The 19,353-nt window shown below is 35.9% G+C and overlaps 1 protein-coding gene across 1 annotated transcript in view; it reads right to left on the reverse strand.

Annotated features, from left to right (window-relative positions):
* Positions 1-19,353, reverse strand: part of ERAP2 (endoplasmic reticulum aminopeptidase 2) — a 41,592-nt gene that overhangs the window by 6,010 nt on the left and 16,229 nt on the right. Inside the window, 12 exon segments of the mRNA XM_058738962.1 lie at positions 2,010-2,194; positions 4,459-4,550; positions 5,962-6,073; positions 6,076-6,185; positions 7,418-7,462; positions 7,465-7,496; positions 9,885-10,060; positions 11,034-11,099; positions 14,209-14,340; positions 14,677-14,808; positions 15,652-15,765; positions 18,583-18,737. Coding sequence (XP_058594945.1) covers positions 2,010-2,194; positions 4,459-4,550; positions 5,962-6,073; positions 6,076-6,185; positions 7,418-7,462; positions 7,465-7,496; positions 9,885-10,060; positions 11,034-11,099; positions 14,209-14,340; positions 14,677-14,808; positions 15,652-15,765; positions 18,583-18,737 — 1,351 coding nt within the window.

Raw genomic sequence — 19,353 nt, forward strand, 5'->3', positions numbered from 1 at the left:
TATAATAATTTTTTTCTGTCCACATAAAGAAGAAACCACAATTTTGAGGTTTTATTGCCCTATAGAATATTAAAGCAGTTTTGATTCTAATTTTGCTTATGGTTTTTAATTCCAAATATCATTAGATAAATAATAACTGATACTCATTTTGATAGCTCAGAAAAAACACAACAGAGAAGTAGGGATGGGGCAGGAAATTTGCATTTATCATACAGTGACCATATGGTAGAGATTGTACTAGTCTCTGTACATCATATTTAACTGTCAAAGCTACCTAGTGAGATTGTTATTATCCTGATTTTTAAAAAGTGGAAATAAAGCTTGGAAAGGTTAAGCAACTGGTGCAAGGTGACATAACTAGCCATTTTGAAGATGAGATTTAAACCCATGATCCTGATTTTGTGTTGTTTCCACTATATATGCTTAAGTATCCCAAGTACCAGTTGAATCACAAAACAAAGATTAGGCAATTAAATTTTGATCTACATTGTTTTGATTTTGGTATATTTACTGTACAAATGTATGAAAATTGATAACAAATACATTGTAAGTTCCTTGAAGGTAGGACACATCATTGGTTTTTTTACTACTTTATCCTTGGTACCTACAAGCACTGCGGGTTCACAGGCAACATGCAAAAATTTTTCAATACATGAATGAAGTATTTTTCAATACATGAATGAAGTAATTAATCTATATAAGAAAATTCTTTATTATGGCTTAATACTAGCAGTCTTGATGTTTAAGAAAACAAAACCTATAATATTTAATTATGTATTATTGATTACAAGCATAAATAAGGTTTACCCACAATATTTTCCTAAGTATTGCATCGGAGTAAACATGTTGAGCTACCATATCTAACCCATAGGTGGGTTGCTGCAGGTAAGATCATCCCTCTTCTAACAAGTATAGAGATGGAATAATATCTCTTTATGTTATAGGACAGCAGGATGTTTACATTTTAGCCTCACTCATACAACCCATTCAAACATTAACAAAAAGAAGAGAAAACTAGAGCTAAAAGATCCTTTTTCCTTAAACTGATTTTTGAGTTTAATCACAATGACCGGAAAAGCACTAAAAGAAGAAGACTGGAATTAATGTTTTCAAAAAGAAGAATTCAAGATAGGATTTCAAGAAGCTCACTGAGATTTAGTTATATGGAAAGAAATTATGATAGCCTACCAGCAATGTGGCACAGGAAAAATGGACACCATCACATTACACTCTGCTAAAATAATGAAATTTTTCTTCAGTTTTAAGGAATGAATTTTCCTTAATTCACATACAAATTAGATTTCTCAAAACATCCAACTCTAGAATGAGAGTTTTAACAATAACTATATAAAATCTTGTATTGAAAAGAAATCAAAGCCTACATTGAAAAGATTGTGGCATGTGTTAGTATCTGTGGGTTGCAAACTGCTAAACTGAATGGCAACATAATCCATATGATCACTGAGCACCTTTCTGATTATAATAACCACCGTAATCCATTTTGCCATTGTATACATACACACTTTTCATGGCCCAAATCATCAGTTTCCCATCAAAGATGAGATCTGAGGTCAAAATTCGGTCTGTGGTATTGATTAATGAAGAAGTAAATATGTATTTTTTAAAAGGTATCCTCCCTTTTTTACAAAAAAAAAGTTTTAACAAATGATCACTGGTGTTTTGACTGCATGTACATTTCACATTGCTTTTTATCTTTAAAAGACATTACTTTTGAAGCTTGGGCACCCCCCTGCTTCTACCCTCTGGCTATCTTTCTGTTACTATGCCACTGCATTTTAGCTCTCCCTCTCAAAGGACCTAAACCTCACTTCTCACAAAATCTATTGAGCACTTACTATATGGGAGCACGAGACACAGATATGTAATTCCCAGCATGGCTTTCTCCCTCTTGTCCTCACTGAAAGGTTTTAGATCTAATGTCTTGCTTGATCAAAGACTTTTACATCAAAGTGAAAGGAACAAAGAACAGGACAGATGTCTAGATTTACTTTAATTTTCCACTGAATTCCATCCACTGAGAGAAGAGTTCAGTTGCCTTCTGGATGCAGGAAGCATGGTTCAGGTAAGAGGCCTGTTTTAAGATGGTCAAGGCAAGCAACCTGTCCCAGACTGAGCCCTCCTTGCTCCAGCTTTGCATGTCAATCACCGGCTTAAAATATCAAAGAAGGTAATGCTGCAGAAAGCACAGGCTGATTTACAGAGAGGCTAAATTTAGTAATCACACAGCTCCTACCCACCAAACGGGGTCAACTCTAAACTGTCTGCATGAATCTTCCCCAAACACAGAACTATTTATCTTTGTACTTTCCTTCTCTCTTTCTGGGCCCCACCTACCATATTTAAACAGAGTTTCTCCTTTAAAAATATGATTTAATTTCCCATCTGAGGAGGGAATATCAATCGAAAAAAGATAAAATCACATTTAAGAGGAATATTTTGCTCACAATCCTGATAGGATCCTCTTGGGATGGTGATGACAAGGAACAAGAGATTTCCAGCCAGTTATATGCCTTCTCTGCATTTTCCTTTAATGAGAAGAACAAACAACAAAACTGCTATTGTGAATACCAAAACATTAGGGTCTCTGCCATAGAGGAAATAAACCAACATATAGTCATTTTTGCAAAGTGATTCTCTCTTGTGTTTCTGAGAGGATTGTGTCTGCACATGGTCTGTAAACTATTCATGCCAGCATCAGACTCCCAGATTAAGCATAATAGCTTGATATGGAAACAGATTCCAGAAAGAAGAATGTCTCTGTTGAATTTTTCATTAACATAATGCCTTACCTCTTTGGGGTTTTTAAATTTTAATTCTTATCTAAAAAGAGGGAATTGAAACTAGAAAGAAGGGAAATGAAAAAGAACCAACTTTTGTTGTGACTTGACTCTTCTTAATCTCAATGATTTCCTGCTTTAAAACAGACTTATGGAAAAATTTCCAAAATTTTTGTCCAAAGACAGAGGGCTGGACCATATGAACTATGATCCTATGGTTTGCTATATTTTTAAAAACACAAATCTACCAAATGTCACTATTTCTTCCTACATGTGTAATACCATAATGTATGGTGCAGCTGATACCTTAGAGGATCAGCAAGAGGGAAACTAGGTCTAATATTCCAGGGTCACAATTTAATAAAGAATACTGAACACAAAAATTACTTCATATTAATCCTGTTGTTCCTGTTTGGTACAGCATAATTTGTTTCTTACTAAAACAAACACCATTATTTACTTTTATACCTACCTACTTCTTAAAAAATTAACCTTAATATTCATTAAGAGGGCTTCTTTTCTTCTTATATAATTATTGTTTAATAAAAATCCAGCTCCTCACCACCAATCATTGCACAAAATGTTATCTGAATGTTTGTTCATCTTAAAAACTAAACACACATATAAGTGTATACTTTAACCCAACAGGAGAAATCTATATTTTGTTAGTATACAGTTATATACTTATTACTATACAGTTTTAGTTAAGTGATACTTTTGTGAAATAAAACCAAATTCCCGAGGAAGCAATTTGGGTCTTCTTTTTATCGTGTGGGACTAAAAGAAAAAAATAGTTTTTCTGTAAGGAAATTAAAGTTGTCATTTTAATCCCAGTCAACTCAGATGAGATCCAAGTGTTAAATTATATTTAGTAAGTGTAAAAAAACAATTAAAACAAATATCTATTCTTTGGTCAAATTCTGTCTTCAAACTAAATATGATCATTGATTACTTCTTTTAACTCTTAAATAGGTATTTGAAAAAGCAGACAAGAACAAGATAAATATTACTGAGGGAAGGCAGTAAGTAAAAATATTTTTTGCAAGTAAAAATATTATGAGAGTTTTAAATTGCTTCCATATTGAATTAATTTTATTATAAAATTAATATAAGAAAATTATGAGACAGTTGTGAGTTAGAGAGGAGAGGAACAAGACTCATAGTTTCACTACCCTACACATTCACTAATAGCACTTTGGAATATTCCCTCCCCACCCCCCCCCCCACTTTTTAGCTACTACTTTTTCTATGTAGTTGCAAACATAATAATACATAAATTTACATTCTGCTGTTTTCCACCTTTGCATTATTTGCAATGCATTTCTGTGTTCTCACTTCTTCTTATTCAACAAATGATCTTTGAAACAATTTACATTAGATAATACTAATATTGCTAACATTAACAGTTACTCAGCAGGTACTGCGTTTTGTGCTTTATTGGCGTTATTTTATGCAATCCTTAAAGCAACACTTTCTATTAGATATTATTACTTAAAATTGGAATTTTAAAATACTAGAGAAGTTTTAAAAACTAAAAAACGTAGTCTTAAAAAGTTTAGATAATTTGCCTAAGGTCAAACAATAATTAAAGAGGTAGTACTTGAACCCATCCATTTTAACCCAAAATTTGTACTCTTAATTAACTTCATTAATCTGTCACCCAAATCTTATTATTGTTTTTCCACTGATTGTTTTCCACTGATAACTGTAGGGTTCCTTTTGCTAAATTTAGACAACGCATACATGTATAGGCTAGAAACAGCAAAGAAGACTTGGCAATTACTTGAAAAATTGGCTTTCATTGACTAAACTATCGATATTCTTCAGTCTTCCTATTCTTAAATTTTTAATCTACTCTGCCATCTAGTCAGAGTTTCTCCTTTGAGCAGATAAACCTCCTTCAGTGAATCATAGCCTACTTCTCATCTAGTCTACCCTGTATCTGCTTAGATGTGGAATGCTGTTTTTCCCAATCCTGGCCTCCAATGCGCCCTGCAACCACTATGTTCCTAAAACCTGTGGGGTTGAGGATTAGGCTCTCAATCTCTCTGTTTCTCCTAACTAGAAATTCTGCTGTATGGAGAAGCTTCTCCTGAGAGGTATCCTGCTGGTTACTCTCACTCACTTTGACCTAAATAAACATCTGAAAGGAAATAATATGTCACACTGAATAAACTGAGTATAGTAATTCTCAGAACAGGAAAAGCTTACAATGCACAATACTCCAATTTTTTTCCTCATTGGTGGTTTTATGACCTGGTTTATTCTATTATTCTGCTGATGATAAATGGGAAAAGAAAGAAAATACTTTGTCTTTCCAGGAAAGTCTGAAGAGGAATAAACACAAGTAGCCAATTCCTCCTTCACTTCCCTTTCAATTTCATATTGATTTCTTCAATGTGAGAAGTGATGAATGGATTTGTACTAGATTTAACTTTTAAAATCATAAAAGTAAAGACTATATTATACTTTTTGTTCAACAGATTACATAGGTATTTTGTGAAACAGCAAGCTACTCACATAAACAAATTTTAAATCTAGAGTCAAAAGCTTAAATGCTTAGAGGGTCCACCCTAAGTGAGTGAAACAGGCCACTTGTGTACAGTTTGGGACCTTGGTGCATGGGACAGTGAAGGCCTGGCTTCCGGAAGGATGTGTCCACTGCACCTTCCTCTTTGTAGGAATGAAGGTCCACAGTTACCAAATCTTTTCACTTATAAAAGAGACTTCAGAAGTCAGGATTTGTATGTAAATTTCCCCACATTTTAAAATGTTGGATTAGGGGCGTCTGGGTGGGTCAGTTGGTTAAGCGTCAGATTTTAGCTCAGGTTATGATCTCACAGCTCATGAGTTCAAGCCCTGCATCAGGCTCTGTGCTGACAGCTCAGAGCCTGGAGCCCACTTCAGATTCTGTGTCTCTGTCTCTCTCTGCCTCTCTCTCTGTCTCTCTCAAAAACAAACATTAAAAAAATTTAAAAATAAATAAATAAATAAATAAATAAATAAAATGTTGTGTTATATTTTTAAACACTGTATGGGTCAAAACACCTTATCAGTAGGTAGGCTTTGGCCAAGTATTTGACCTTCAGATCTATCTCATATGAATGACCAACACTGAATATTTGATTTTGAAATCTAGCATATTTGATTATGAATCAGTTACTTGCTATGAAATCATATGAAATTTTGCTGAAATTTACCAGCTGAAATGCATCATGAATCAGACCTACTCTGTCCTTAGGTTTGCGAAGCGTGTGGTTCTGATGCAGTTTAGAGTTGGTTCCATGAGTTGGTCCCATCCATGCCCCTCATAGTGAACAATGTAGTAGCCATTTGAGTCCACACTGAATTTCACCTAACTGGTAGTTTCAGATAAATCCAGAGTATCTAGGAGGAGGAAATTGGCATTAGCCATTTTATTAACAACATACGTACCAGGAACATCTCCAAAATTGTTAGTTCTCATGCTATTACTAATTAATCAGTGGGAAGACAAAGTTTTGGAAAAGTCATGGTGATGTTCATTTTCATAGTCTACTGGATGGTTTTGTGTGTGTGTGAATTATAGTCTTATTAAATTAATAAATAAGTTCATTCATAGGAAAAAGACTGCTAAATTTGTTCTCAAAAGCAGTCTATGCAGGTCTAAGAGGCCCAGTTAACTGTATGATAAACATGATTGGAATTTGACTTGATTTATTTGTGGCCTTGTCTCAGAGTTTAGTTATCGGTCATTGAAATATGTATATGTAAGTAGGTGATCCATTTGTCCAGTCCTTATTTTGGGTGAAATAAGGATTCCAGGTTGAACAAGACATAATGATGGAAACCCTCTCACATTTCAGTAAGGTGTTCAAAAGAGAAATTAAAATTATGTTATGGGGCACCTGCATGGCCCAGTTAGTTGAGCACCTAACTCTTGATTTCAGCTCAGGTCACGATTTTGCGGTTAGTGGGTTCAAGCCCCACATCAGGGTCTGTGTTGACAGTGCAGAGCCTGCTTGGGATTCTTTCTCACTCTCTCTGCCCTCCCCAACTTGCGTGAGCATGTACACTCTCTCTCAAAATAAATAAACTTAAAAATTTTTTATTATGTATTTTTAATATGACAGACATTATACTACATGTGAAATAACATTATCATATTCTCTCAATAGTTTTGTGGGACCTGGTCCTTGTTCAAAATAAGATGAGAAAATTGAAGCTCAGAACAAGTAAAGAAATTTTTTGAAGGTCACACATCTAATAAGTGATGGAGTGAGGATTTGAATCCAGGGCCAATTTGTTCTAAAGTGCATGCTTTGTTTTCATACATATTTTTGTGTTGTGGCATAAGAGCTTAATTAGTAGCTACTAAGAGATATAAGATAGAAAGCCATTATTTCTTGATATAAATACAAACTTATCTCTAAATGCTAAAAGTATAAGAATTCCCACTGAATAGAAAATTCAAACTTTCTAGCTAAAGAGTTCTTTTAGCAACTTATATGGATAAATGAAAATTTCTCCAAACATATATCTTTTATTATTAGATTTACTTACAGTATCTTTCCTCCAAATAGCTGAGAACATGTTTAATTTCAGAACGGAAACACCTATTTGGCTAATTAGTTCATTACCTGTCCTTGATTTTAGAATGTGTCCATGAATCGCATTAGAGGAATTGTGGAGTAGGTCAATGGAATATGCCAAAGATACCTAGAAAATAAAGACTGCTACAGACTAAATGAATGGCCATTTTAATTTTCACATTGTCAGACTCAGATTGGCTGTAAAAGTCACCTAATGGCCCATCTTTCACACTATCAGTGGCCTTATACATTTTATAGGCTAAGACTTGTGGATCCTTGGGTATGTAAAAATTCTTCCATATGATTATAAAGGTGCAGCAATATACACCTAGTTGAGCTCTGTCACATTTACTTGTGCTATTTGCTATCCAAATCTCATATCATAAGTTCTGTTGACTGCTTACTTCTAAGGAAGAGAAAAAAAATCCAATCTTCCTTCACATTTCCAAAAACTCTGACAGCCTGTTATTAATTCAAATAACTGAAGAAAAGCTTCAGGAAAAGCCTAAGAGATAAAGATCTGACTTTGTATGATTTCCATATCCTTTTGTTCAACAGAGCTACCCACACCCAACTCCTCCACTGCCAAGTGACTGTTCGTGGTCAGCAATGCCACAATCTAGGATCTGCTGATTAGCCAGGTCCAAAGGACAGAAAAACAGAATGGATTAGAAGAAAAAGCCTCAGTTACTTTTCAATGGTCCCACTATGGCAAATAACAGAAATCAGCATTTTTTTCTGGCTCTCTAGCAGGTTTTAAAATTCATTTCCTCTATCACATCAAGCCATATTAGTTAGCTATAGTATTCTTACACATGTAAAATCTTGTGCTTGGAAATATTGACAGGTATAAAACAAGAAGAATAATTGAAGACATGCCTATTAATCTTCAGAAAAATATAAAACAATGAAACAAATGACATACACAGACTTTATCTAGTAAAGGATCAGAAGGGATAATCTACCTGCTAACCCACAAAGTACCAATAATTAACAAAGCAATAAAAAAATTTACACAAAAAAGTAAAAGTAGACACACAGATATTGCCAAGCCTTAATAGAATGATCTGGATTGATCTTGGCTCCAGAAGGAAAGGGAGTTGGGGCGCCTGGGTGGCGCAGTCGGTTAAGCGTCCGACTTCAGCCAGGTCACGATCTCGCGGTCCGTGAGTTCGAGCCCCGCGTCAGGCTCTGGGCTGATGGCTCGGAGCCTGGAGCCTGTTTCCGATTCTGTGTCTCCCTCTCTCTCTGCCCCTCCCCCGTTCATGCTCTGTCTCTCTCTGTCCCAAAAAAAAATAAATAAATAAAAAAAAAAAAGAAGGAAAGGGAGTTTTTTCAGATAAAACTATCTGGGAGTGAAAAAGAGGAGAGTAGCATTTCATGAGTTTGGATAGGCATGAATTGGAGGGTAATAATTTTATAAGAGTAATCTGAATACTACCTCAAATGGAGGAAAAATACAGATCATTGTTGTAGATATTTGTTATTCTGGGCCATCTGCATTATTGAAGTCTCTTGTGACATTTTGATAAGTTACAGGAGTGTGAATCCTGCTTTCCCAATAATGAATCAAACATTAAATTTCGCAGGCTACGTTGTCAAGCTAGAAATTGTTTAAGCTCTCTGAGGTTCAGACTTCAGAAGGACATATAGAAAAATGAAATGATGTATACATAGAGAAGTGACATAAAAGTTGCTGTTGGATTGGAAACAGGCAACAGACAAAACAAAAGGGAAAACATTATATTCTATGTGTTAAACACCTTGAATTTGCTTCTGATTCTGAGAAAAATTCTAGAATTGTTATTAGACAAATACATCCTTAGAAAGAAGAACAATCGTAAGAGCCAGTACAGAGCCACTTATATTATTTCATTTAAAATTAACCTCATTCATCTTAAGGATAGAACTAATAGATCAGAGAAATGTGGCCAGTGTTGTATTTCTTGATTTTAGTAAAGCCTTTACCAAGGTTTCTCAAGATTGGCTGGTGAGCAAGATGATAGTATGGTTAATTGAATTTACTTTCATTATTACTGAGAACATCATGTTTTAAGACATCCTGTTTATAGTCAATTACCAAAAAACAAAAGGCCACAGGAGGTTTAATTCACAAGATTCACAGGAATCTAATTCATTGCATAGGGAAGATATTTTCTCTTCTGAGGAGATGTATAGCTTTCCTCACACTTCCTAGGTTTGGGCTAGTCACCAAATGATTAGGCCCCAGAAATCTAGTACTGAAAGAGTAAGACATATTATAACAAATATAACTGACCACCCTCTGCATCAGAACTGAGTGGCTGCTGCAGAATTACTAGGAACACAGCTGCACAACAACACAGACTGGGTCACACCCCAAGCTCTTTAAATCTGTTATCAAGGTTAGTCCAGGCCTCTGATTCTGGGGTAGAAATAGCATCCACAAAGTTGCCACAGAAACTGAAAGAAAGCTAATGAAACAAGGAGCAAACTGAGAGGAGGTGAACTAGACCACTAGAAGAAAAGCAGACACCTTTCCTGTAGGGCCCTCCATTCTGGGTCATCTTTGAAAACCCTGCTCAGAAAACCTATCTATTGGAGCCTGAGTGAACGTCCTTTTTGTCCAATCACAATGAGGGGAATTCCTCTCTGCAGAGTCCACGTAGTCATCATCTCCTTGACCTCCATATCTTCCCCCAGAAAGGCAAGCTGAAATGACAAGTGACTTTGGTAATGGAGGAGAGAAATCAAAGAGATCAGAAATGCAGATTTCCTTGGCTGCCAGAAACAAGGCTTATGGAGGAGGAGGGGAGACCTCAGGCTGCAGTCTCACGGCGGGAACTGGATCAGGGCTGCCTACCCCAGGCCTGCTCTCTGCAAGTGAACTGAAGGAGATAGATATGTGGGAGAAGGTTGACATCTGGTAGCAAAGTCCCACAGGAACTTGAGACTGGAGCCTCTCTCCTGCTCCATTTCAACCCCCCACCCCCAAAAAAAAACAACAGAAAAAAAACCCACCTCTCCATTTTAATAACGGTATAATGGGGATGTTTAGGAAAGAAATGTCTATCTTTAGGGGAGCTTTAAATATTCCAAAAGAACAATACTACAAAAATAGATATCTATTGAATGGAGAACAAAACCTCCAGTTTCCTAGCTTCTCATAAGGGTTTCTGATCTCTGGATTATGCTGAATCCTCCTTTAAAAACTACAATTTATGGGATTACCATGACTCATTTAAAAAAGAGTTCTCCTTTTTTTTTCATGGTTACTTTTCTTTCTGCTCTACTACAGTGTTCCAATAACTTCCCAGAAGTAAACAAAAAGAGCCTCAAGAAAACCGCTGACTATATTTCCAAACCTAACATATTTGGTTTGGCATTTTTCTGAGCCTAGAGGATGCCAATGTGGCACTAACCATGCAGAGGAATTCTGAGCTGAGATATTTTTAGCTAGCAGTGGGGTTGTGGGAAAGCTGAATTATAACAACAAAAATAGAGTAGTAATAGCATCATCCCCCTAAATGGCCTGAACATTATTTTTTCAGTCAGCTTTGTTTCAAGGAAAATTGTGGAGTCTCTCTTCCTTTCCAGTTATTTAAAGGGACAGTTGGGCTACTCCACACACTCACTTCGGGTCACGTGATGCAGGTCTCTTCTCTGTAAGCTTCTATATACTTACTGTGCAGCTTGTCATCTTGGAACCAGAATAACAAAATCCACCAGATGTAAAATTACCTAAACAACTCTATAAAACAAGAATGAAAGAGCATGGTCATGTGGGTACTGATAGTCCCAAGTAACAAAAGTTACTTACATACATAAAACAAAAAGAGTAATTCTTGCAGATTTCCTATGGTCACTGTGAAGATGCTTTTTTAAAAAATTTTCATGAATTGCTATGTTCCTTACCATGTCTATCTAGGCCAATGAAATATATATAAAACTTTATGTTTATGTATACATAAAGTTATATGTAAACTTTATGTTTATGTATACATATATATAAGTTTTAAATATATATATGTATTTTAAGTTTTCTAAAGAAGTACACTGTAGGAGTGCCTGGGAGGCTCAGTCAGTTGAGCATCCAACTTCAGCTCAGGTCATGATCTCACAGTCAGTGAGTTGAGTTTGAGCCCCCCATCGGGCTCTGTGCTGACAGCTTGGAGCCTGGAGCCTGCTTCAGATTCTGTGTCTCTCTTTCTCTCTCTGCCCCTCCTCTGCCCACTCTCTGTCTCTTTCTCTCTCAAAAGTAAATAAATACTAAAACAAAAATTTTAACTAAAAAAAGAAGTACAATGTAATAGAATAACTTTTAGGAAGGAATTAGTTTGTTGAATTTTTCTTTCATTTCTTCTTTTCCCCCTCGGGAGGCCCTACTTAATTCTTTTATTGTGCATGCTACTCATGCCCCTATTTAGCATTTTGGCAACTGAGTCTAGTATTAACCTTCTCCTATCATATCACAAATTCCTTGACTGAGGAGGAGGAATGCCTTTGTTTACCTGAGCATTCCCAATGACTACCACAGTAGCATATAGAGAATGCATATTAATTTTGAATTCCAAATTAAAATGAGACCCAAGGAAATCAACAACTTGTCAATCAACCTTTAAATAACCAGGAGTTAGTGCTTAAAAGGAACTATAAATGGAAAAATCATGCACACACACACACACACACACACACAGTGAGGCTATCAAATGCCATTAAACAATTTTATGAAAAATAACAACAAAGGATGCCTCTAACTCCCAAGTTGCTATGACATGTATTAGAATTGATGTTATGTGACACAAAGCTAAGTAAGATATTTTCAGGAATTTTTCAGTTTCATACCACAGTTTCATTTGGCATGAGAAAGTGGTCAACTAGAACTGAGGACATTTAGGGGAAGGTTAAAAGCGAGACGTTCCTGATAACTGGGAAGGAGCTGTGTTGTAATTGAGAGGATGAATACTGGACTTAGAGTGGGAAGACAGATGTTAAATACTGACTCCATCATTGCTTGGTGTATATGTGACCTGGCACCAATTTCTCCCTTAGTATTACTTTTCCAACCTGTAAAAATGGGATAAGAAAGCCTACCTTACCTTCTTGAGATGGCTGATAAGCATGATATGACAAAAATTAACATAGACATATTCACAGTTGGCCTAAAAGAATCCTGAAATTGTTGGCCAAATTTCTCCTTTAATCTCCCTCCTACCCTCCTACACCCTTATGCACCCAAAGAGAGATTGTTTGTTGTTGAAAAAAGACAAGGTTTATGTCTACACACACACACACACTGCAAAGGAAAGGAAGGAGGAAAAAGATGGGAGAGAAAAGCAATGTGTGGCTGGTTGAGAAGTTTAGGAGGAACTGTGGAGAGAGCATCTAGATTATCAGCAGGAGGTGGTGTAAATGGATAAAGAGCATTGTTACAGGTACTAGTAAGGACTGTGTATTTTGGTCCCTTTTATAATTTTCAAGAAATGTGAGTAAAAGCTTTGAGCTACTTTGAAAAAATGTTTAATGACTTGACTTTGTTCCTTTGACCACACACATAAATCATTGGACCATGAGGGTCCAGACTTTATAAGAGCATAAAAAATATTAAGTGAGATTATGTATTTGAAATATCTCTTTAAACTGTTAAGTGCTATGCAAATACTTAACAGTATATTACTGTCCCCGGGACATAAGTGTTTATAAGGAAGAGAGGACCTCTTCTGTCTACAATGGCTTAGAGTTTTTCGACCTGTATCCATGAGCTCTGCCAGTACAATACTTCTATTAAAGATTATTTTACTTACAGTTGAACATTTAAGAATACTTTAATAATTATTAGAATCATCTGAGTTGACTGCATGTTTTATTTTTTGTCTTGCCTATTATACTACATGAATCTCAATGACAGACACCAAGATTTCTTGAATCAATGATCAACTTTTTATTAATCACTAATGCATGGCATTAAAAAATAGATACAATTCTTGCTCTTAAGCAATTATTATTATTATTATCATTGTTATATTTAAGCCATTATAAACTAATAAAAGAGAATGTCACTTTACGGAACAGATTCATAAACGTACTTCTAGGTATTTAGGAGAAAGGCAAAGCAATGAGGGCTGGAGTAGTCTATAAGGAGGAGGTAAAATCTCAGCTAGAACTCACAAGACGGATGGCATTTGAATTCTTGGAAAGAAGAAAGTGCAGTTCAGGTAGCAAGGGCACTAGAAACGAAGACATGATAACATAGGGATTAAGCAGGCTTTCTTCTTATGAGGGAGAAAATGTGTCTCGCTCAATGGAGAATGCATACTGGACAATAAAGTTGAGCAAGCAGAGTTCAACCTTAAAACTTGGGCAGAGAAGATTAAGTATTTATGGTAGGAATTAAAAAGTCAGAGGTGCCTGGGTGACTCAGTCAGTTGAGCATTCAACTCTTAGCTTCGGCTCAGGTCATGATCTCACAGTTGTGAGATCAATCCCTGAGTCAGGATCTGCACTGACAGCACGGATTCTCTCTCTCCCTTTCTCTCTGCCCCTCCCTGACTCATTCTCTCTCTCTCTCTCTCAAAATAAATAATAAAAAATGGAATTACAAAGTCATTAAAGAATTTTCATAGAAGGGAACCACAGAGAAGGAGGCCAAATATCAAATACTGTGACTAACCCAGTGTAACACCCTAGTTTAGTGTGGTGCCAGAGGAACAAGGAAGGTGCTGCTTTCTATTGACCTAGACAATGTGGAAAGTGGAATAAATATTGGTTGACTGATAATGTAACTATTTATAAACGTTCATAATTAGCCTGTTACATTTTAGGCTTAACAACAGTCTGCTGTTACTCAGTATATGACTTACATTTGACAAACTGCTCCACAAATCATCATTTTTGGCATTTCCATAACTGAACTTCTTTAAGTAGTGAATAATTCCTTCCTGGAATTTCTCCTTACTCAGGAGATCCTTGAGAATATTTGAAATACAAGCTCCCTGAAAGAAAGAAAGAAAGAAAGAAAGAAAGAAAGAAAGAAAAGAAAGAAAGGAAGGAAAGGAAGGAAAGAAGGAAGGAAGGAAAGAAAGGAGGGAGGGAGGAAGGAAGGGAGGAAAACAAAACAAGAAGATAAAGAAAAAAAGTAGTATGATGTATTTTTAAAGAAAGCTTAAATTTTATGGAACATGTGTAATGTCTGAAAAATGAACATCAAATAAAAGAAAAGTGTAACTAGTGGCAGTAACCTGGAAGCAGTAATTTCAACTGCTGGTTTCACGACTCTCATTATATTTCTCCTAAAAGCAGAGCTTCCACTTGCCCACAGCAATTACTACATTCTCATAGGAAACTGCATTAAACATTTCCTGTATTTAAATAGGAGTTTCTGCCTGATTGGAGATAGGAAAGGATGAATTTCATGAATCTTGTTCAATCACTCCAAAACAAACATCCAAAAAAGCATCATTCTAAATAGGGAAGAAAATTTTGTCACTTTCAATTTGAAACTTTCAAAGCAACAGAAAACACAATAGGCTTAGTACGATATTCTTAGAAGTATTCGATCAATATTCCTTATGATTGATTTTAAGTTTCTTTCCCCTTACATATCCCCCTTTTACCGGTTCTCTACTTCATAAAAGTGTAAATATAACACTCCTTCAGACATTATTTGAACGTTTACCATGTACCAAACCTTTGGATACAAAAATAAAATGGTTCCTATTTAGTGAAACACTTGCTATATGTCAGGACCTTACATTCATCATTTGTGATCCTTTCAACACCCTGCAAAGTAGATGCATTACGTGTGTTTTACAAGTGAGAATATATGAATATTTGGGATTTCACCAAGGATTCAAAACATAGCAGATAAGAAGATACTCTGAATCCATATTTGTCTATACTATACTGGGCCAAATGCCTATCCCAAAGAGCTAATTAACCATCACAAACCAACTTGATATGTAGTGTTTAGACTTCTTATGCCTAAGGAAAAAGGCATGTCTGAAAACAATCTTTTCCTAAATTTTGGGGAAGTGAATAGGCCTTTTGAAAATTCTGGAGGAGTGTGCCCAAATTATGCTTAATTTTCAGGTTATATGTCAAGAACTCTGCACAGGCTCTGTAGCCATGGGCACTCTCTTGTACTATATCATTGGATATGGACAGTGATATTCTTTCCTCTTACCCCACATACTCAGCTGTATATTTGTGCTATTTCAGTTTTCTGTCCATAGATTTTTGGGTGAGGGATTTATGTTATGGGCTGAACTGTATGTAAGGTATGACATACAAAATTGTAAACTTACAAATTATAGCTTTGGATATGTAGCATTAAGTGAGATGAGTTCCATGTATGTTGCAAAACCTTCATTGAACCAAATATCATTCCATCATTTCATTGTAACCAGGTTGCCAAACCACTAGGAGGCAAAGACTCAATGTTATTAGAAATTAAACAAATATAAATATTACTAACTGTAGCAAAAAATGCAATGGGTGGTAACTTACTTCTTTCAGTAGTTAAGGCCTTTCCTCTCTGTTACTTTTCACTCTGTACAGCTTCCTTGTACTGATTTCTGTGCCTTCTCTTCTCACCACCACATTTTTGCTTCTTGCTTCACTTTTCTTTCTTTTGTGTCCTTATTGCCACCAACTCTCCAGCTTCCATTTTATGCTCCCAACATTTCCTGGCTATTAGATTTAATATTAAGGAAGAAAATAAAACATTTTGTGGGGTAGTTTTTATTTCTTACACACTTATTACAATCTCACCTCATCCTTGATTTATGGGCTTTGGGGAAATATAAGCCAAAATATCTTTGGCAAAGTCACCTCATTACATTAAGTAGCAGGTACTTAAGAATCATAAGATTTTGTTTAGGACTCTCAGATTGTTACACAGTATTACTGATGAGGACATTTAGTTGTTAACTTTTGCTCTGACTTCCCTCCAGGGATTAACTTGGACACTAAAGTGAATAAAGTTCTGAGATTTTAAATATATATAAATAAAATTAAAAGGATGCCATAAAGAAATCTAAATAGAAATTTACCCTTGACCTATATTTGATCTGTAACACCAGTTTTAAGTGTTACTACTTTTTCATGTACTTTTATATTTTATTTAGCCTATATGCACAATACTGTCCATGTAGTTTATCTGTTTTAGAATTGCAATCTCCAGAAGGATAGGAAATTAAACAAAAGGATTCCAAGATTCAGAAGAGCCTTCTTAAAATTATAGAACAGAATGTAGCTTCTAGAAACTGTTTAAGTTCTATTTCTTTTCTAATAACTCTCAGATCATTTTACAAGTGGGCACTGATCTTCCTGAAGCCATCTGTGAGAATGGATGGGAGGTGTTTTCTTAATTTGAGAATTGATGAGTAAGAGAAATACAAGTTGAGCTGATTATGGTAAATTTACCAGTTAATAAGAGTGGTTTATTCATTCACTCATTCAATAAATATCTTTAGAGAACCTACTACATTATTTGGCAACATGCCATATGTTAGAAATATAAAGATGTATGTAATATATCTTCTGCCTCAATACAAATGATGGAGGTCAATGGTTAGACAGATAAATGCAATCAAGCATTATGGCGCTATGATCAGTGTCTGTACAAGGGATAGAGAAGATTCCAGGAGTTAAAACTCAGTTCTGCTGGGAGAGTGTGTAAGTTAGTTAGGAAATGACTCATTTCCTGAGTCTTGCAAGGGGTCTTCAGGTATGTTGCAAGTAATGTGTACTCTAGGCAGATCAAGTAGCAGAAGAAAAAGCATAAAGGATCAACACAACCTAGCATGTTTAGGAAACGGCAGGTAGTCTGGGATGGCTAACACTTAGGGTATTGACAAGAGATGAGGCTGGAAAGGTGGAGAAGGGCTTCATCTTGGGGGCTTTATATGCCATGCTATGGACCCCTGACTCATTCAGTTGGCATTGGGAGTCTTTGTCAGAGTAAATGATCATATGGAGATCAACTGGGATACAAAATAGTCAAGACAAAAATTCCAATGCTGTCTGGTGCTTCAGCCCTAGAATCTGTGTCTCCATGAAACAGAAGTTATTAAAGGAAGGCCTAGGGGAGCCTCAGAGATAGAGTTCTCCAACCACTCCTCTATGAACATCCAGTAGAAAAATTAGAAATCCCCAGATTCAGTCAAGTGCTTTAGAGCTACCAGTGATTACTGATCAAAACCCCTACGATGGGCCAGTGGGGAAATTCTAAACCAGAATAAGCCGCACATATGTTCTTAAAGTACAATGCTGAGCACGGCTCCTATGTAATTGGATTTTTAGTTTACTGTTTAAATAAAATCCAACTTATCATTATAATAATGATAAAGGATAAAGTTAAAAATTAATAAGATATTACTAGCTTCTATAATAAAATGATATTTGTCTACTTGGTGAGAGAGAATTTGGGGGCCCTTAATAATTCACTGTGCTACTAGGGACTTTCAGAAATGAATAGAGTAGAAATAGTCTCTGATATCTATATAGCTAGTTTTATAGTTTCGTATTTTTATCTCATACAGTGTTGATAGATGGGCCTTAGAAAGCTTAGCCTGCAAGAAATTGTAGCAGTAGCAGAGATCACTGTTGTCATCATTAATAACTAACACTGACTGATGGTCTGCTATATGGCAGGTACAGACACTTACCTGTAATTCTTAACAACAGTTCCAAGAAGCAGGAACTACTATTAATTTAATTTTATAGATGAAGACACTGAAATTTAGAGAGTTAAGTAATGTCTAGGGTAGTGTCTAGGGTCAGCACCCTATGAGTACTTGGATGTGAAGTACTTCTTTGTGGCCATACAATGACATGTTCAAACTGAGGGGGTTTGATTTTGCCCTAGATTGGAATGCCATGGTACTAAGGAGAAATATTTTTAATAGAAATTTCTATTTGTAGAATTTCTAATTCTGTGCCCCATATATCGGCTTAGTCCCTACCTTCTTTAGTAAAAGATATTTGAAGGCTTTGTCATGAAGAGTTTTAGAGGACACAGTGGCCACTTCTCTTGTGACAACACTCCTTTGTGAGTCTCACAGTCTAGAGATTGAGAACTTTGCTACTTGACATATATGTTTGGTTTGAGAGTCTTCAAGGTTCCCTCTAAAGGTAAAATGATATAATTTTATGTTGTTTCAGGATGACAGCTGGTGTCTGAAACAATGCTTTTTTTGGACTGATAGTAAAAGAAAGTCATGAGTGGCAGGTACCTGGTGTGCTAGTTCATGGGCTATGACTTTGGTGACCCACAGTCTATCAGAAGTAGAAGAGGTCTTGGGATCAAAGAGCAGTGATGTTTTTTGATACGTGATGAGGCCCCAATTTTCCATGGCTCCAGATTCAAAGTCAGGAATGGCAACTAGATCTAAGAAATAAGAACAACCATATTTGATCATTATGGCTTCTGCACCAGAAATGGAATTTGCTTCCTCCTCAAATACATTGTGATCCTTTCATGTATAAGCAGACTTTCTGAAAACTTTAAGACCATCTTAACATTGACATGGTATCTTGTAGTTGCACTGAAAATAATCAGTACCCATTATTAAGCAGCATTAATTCTATCAATATGGTTTTGGTTGTAGCTGAAGTAACCTATTGACATGTGCTAAATTCTGAAAATACCTTGGGCGCATTACTGCTAAGAAAATGATTTATTTAAAAACATTCATATTGTATTTTATATTAAGACTAGTCAAAAATTTTGAAAGGTATCAAATAATTTCCAATATTTTTTTTAATTTTTTTTTAACATTTATTTATTTTTGAGACAGAGAGAGACAGAGCATGAACAGGGGAGGGGCAGAGAGAGAGGGAGACACAGAAACTGAAACAGGCTCCAGGCTCTGAGCTGTCAGCACAGAGCCCGATGGGGCTCAAACTCACGGACCGTGAGATCATGACCTGAGCCGAAGTCGGACGCTTAACCAACCAAGCCACCCAGGCGCCCCTCCAATATGTTTGAGATTCATCAAGACATA

This window comes from Neofelis nebulosa, chromosome 1 (assembly GCF_028018385.1).
Source record: "Neofelis nebulosa isolate mNeoNeb1 chromosome 1, mNeoNeb1.pri, whole genome shotgun sequence".
Classification (NCBI taxonomy): domain Eukaryota; kingdom Metazoa; phylum Chordata; class Mammalia; order Carnivora; family Felidae; genus Neofelis; species Neofelis nebulosa.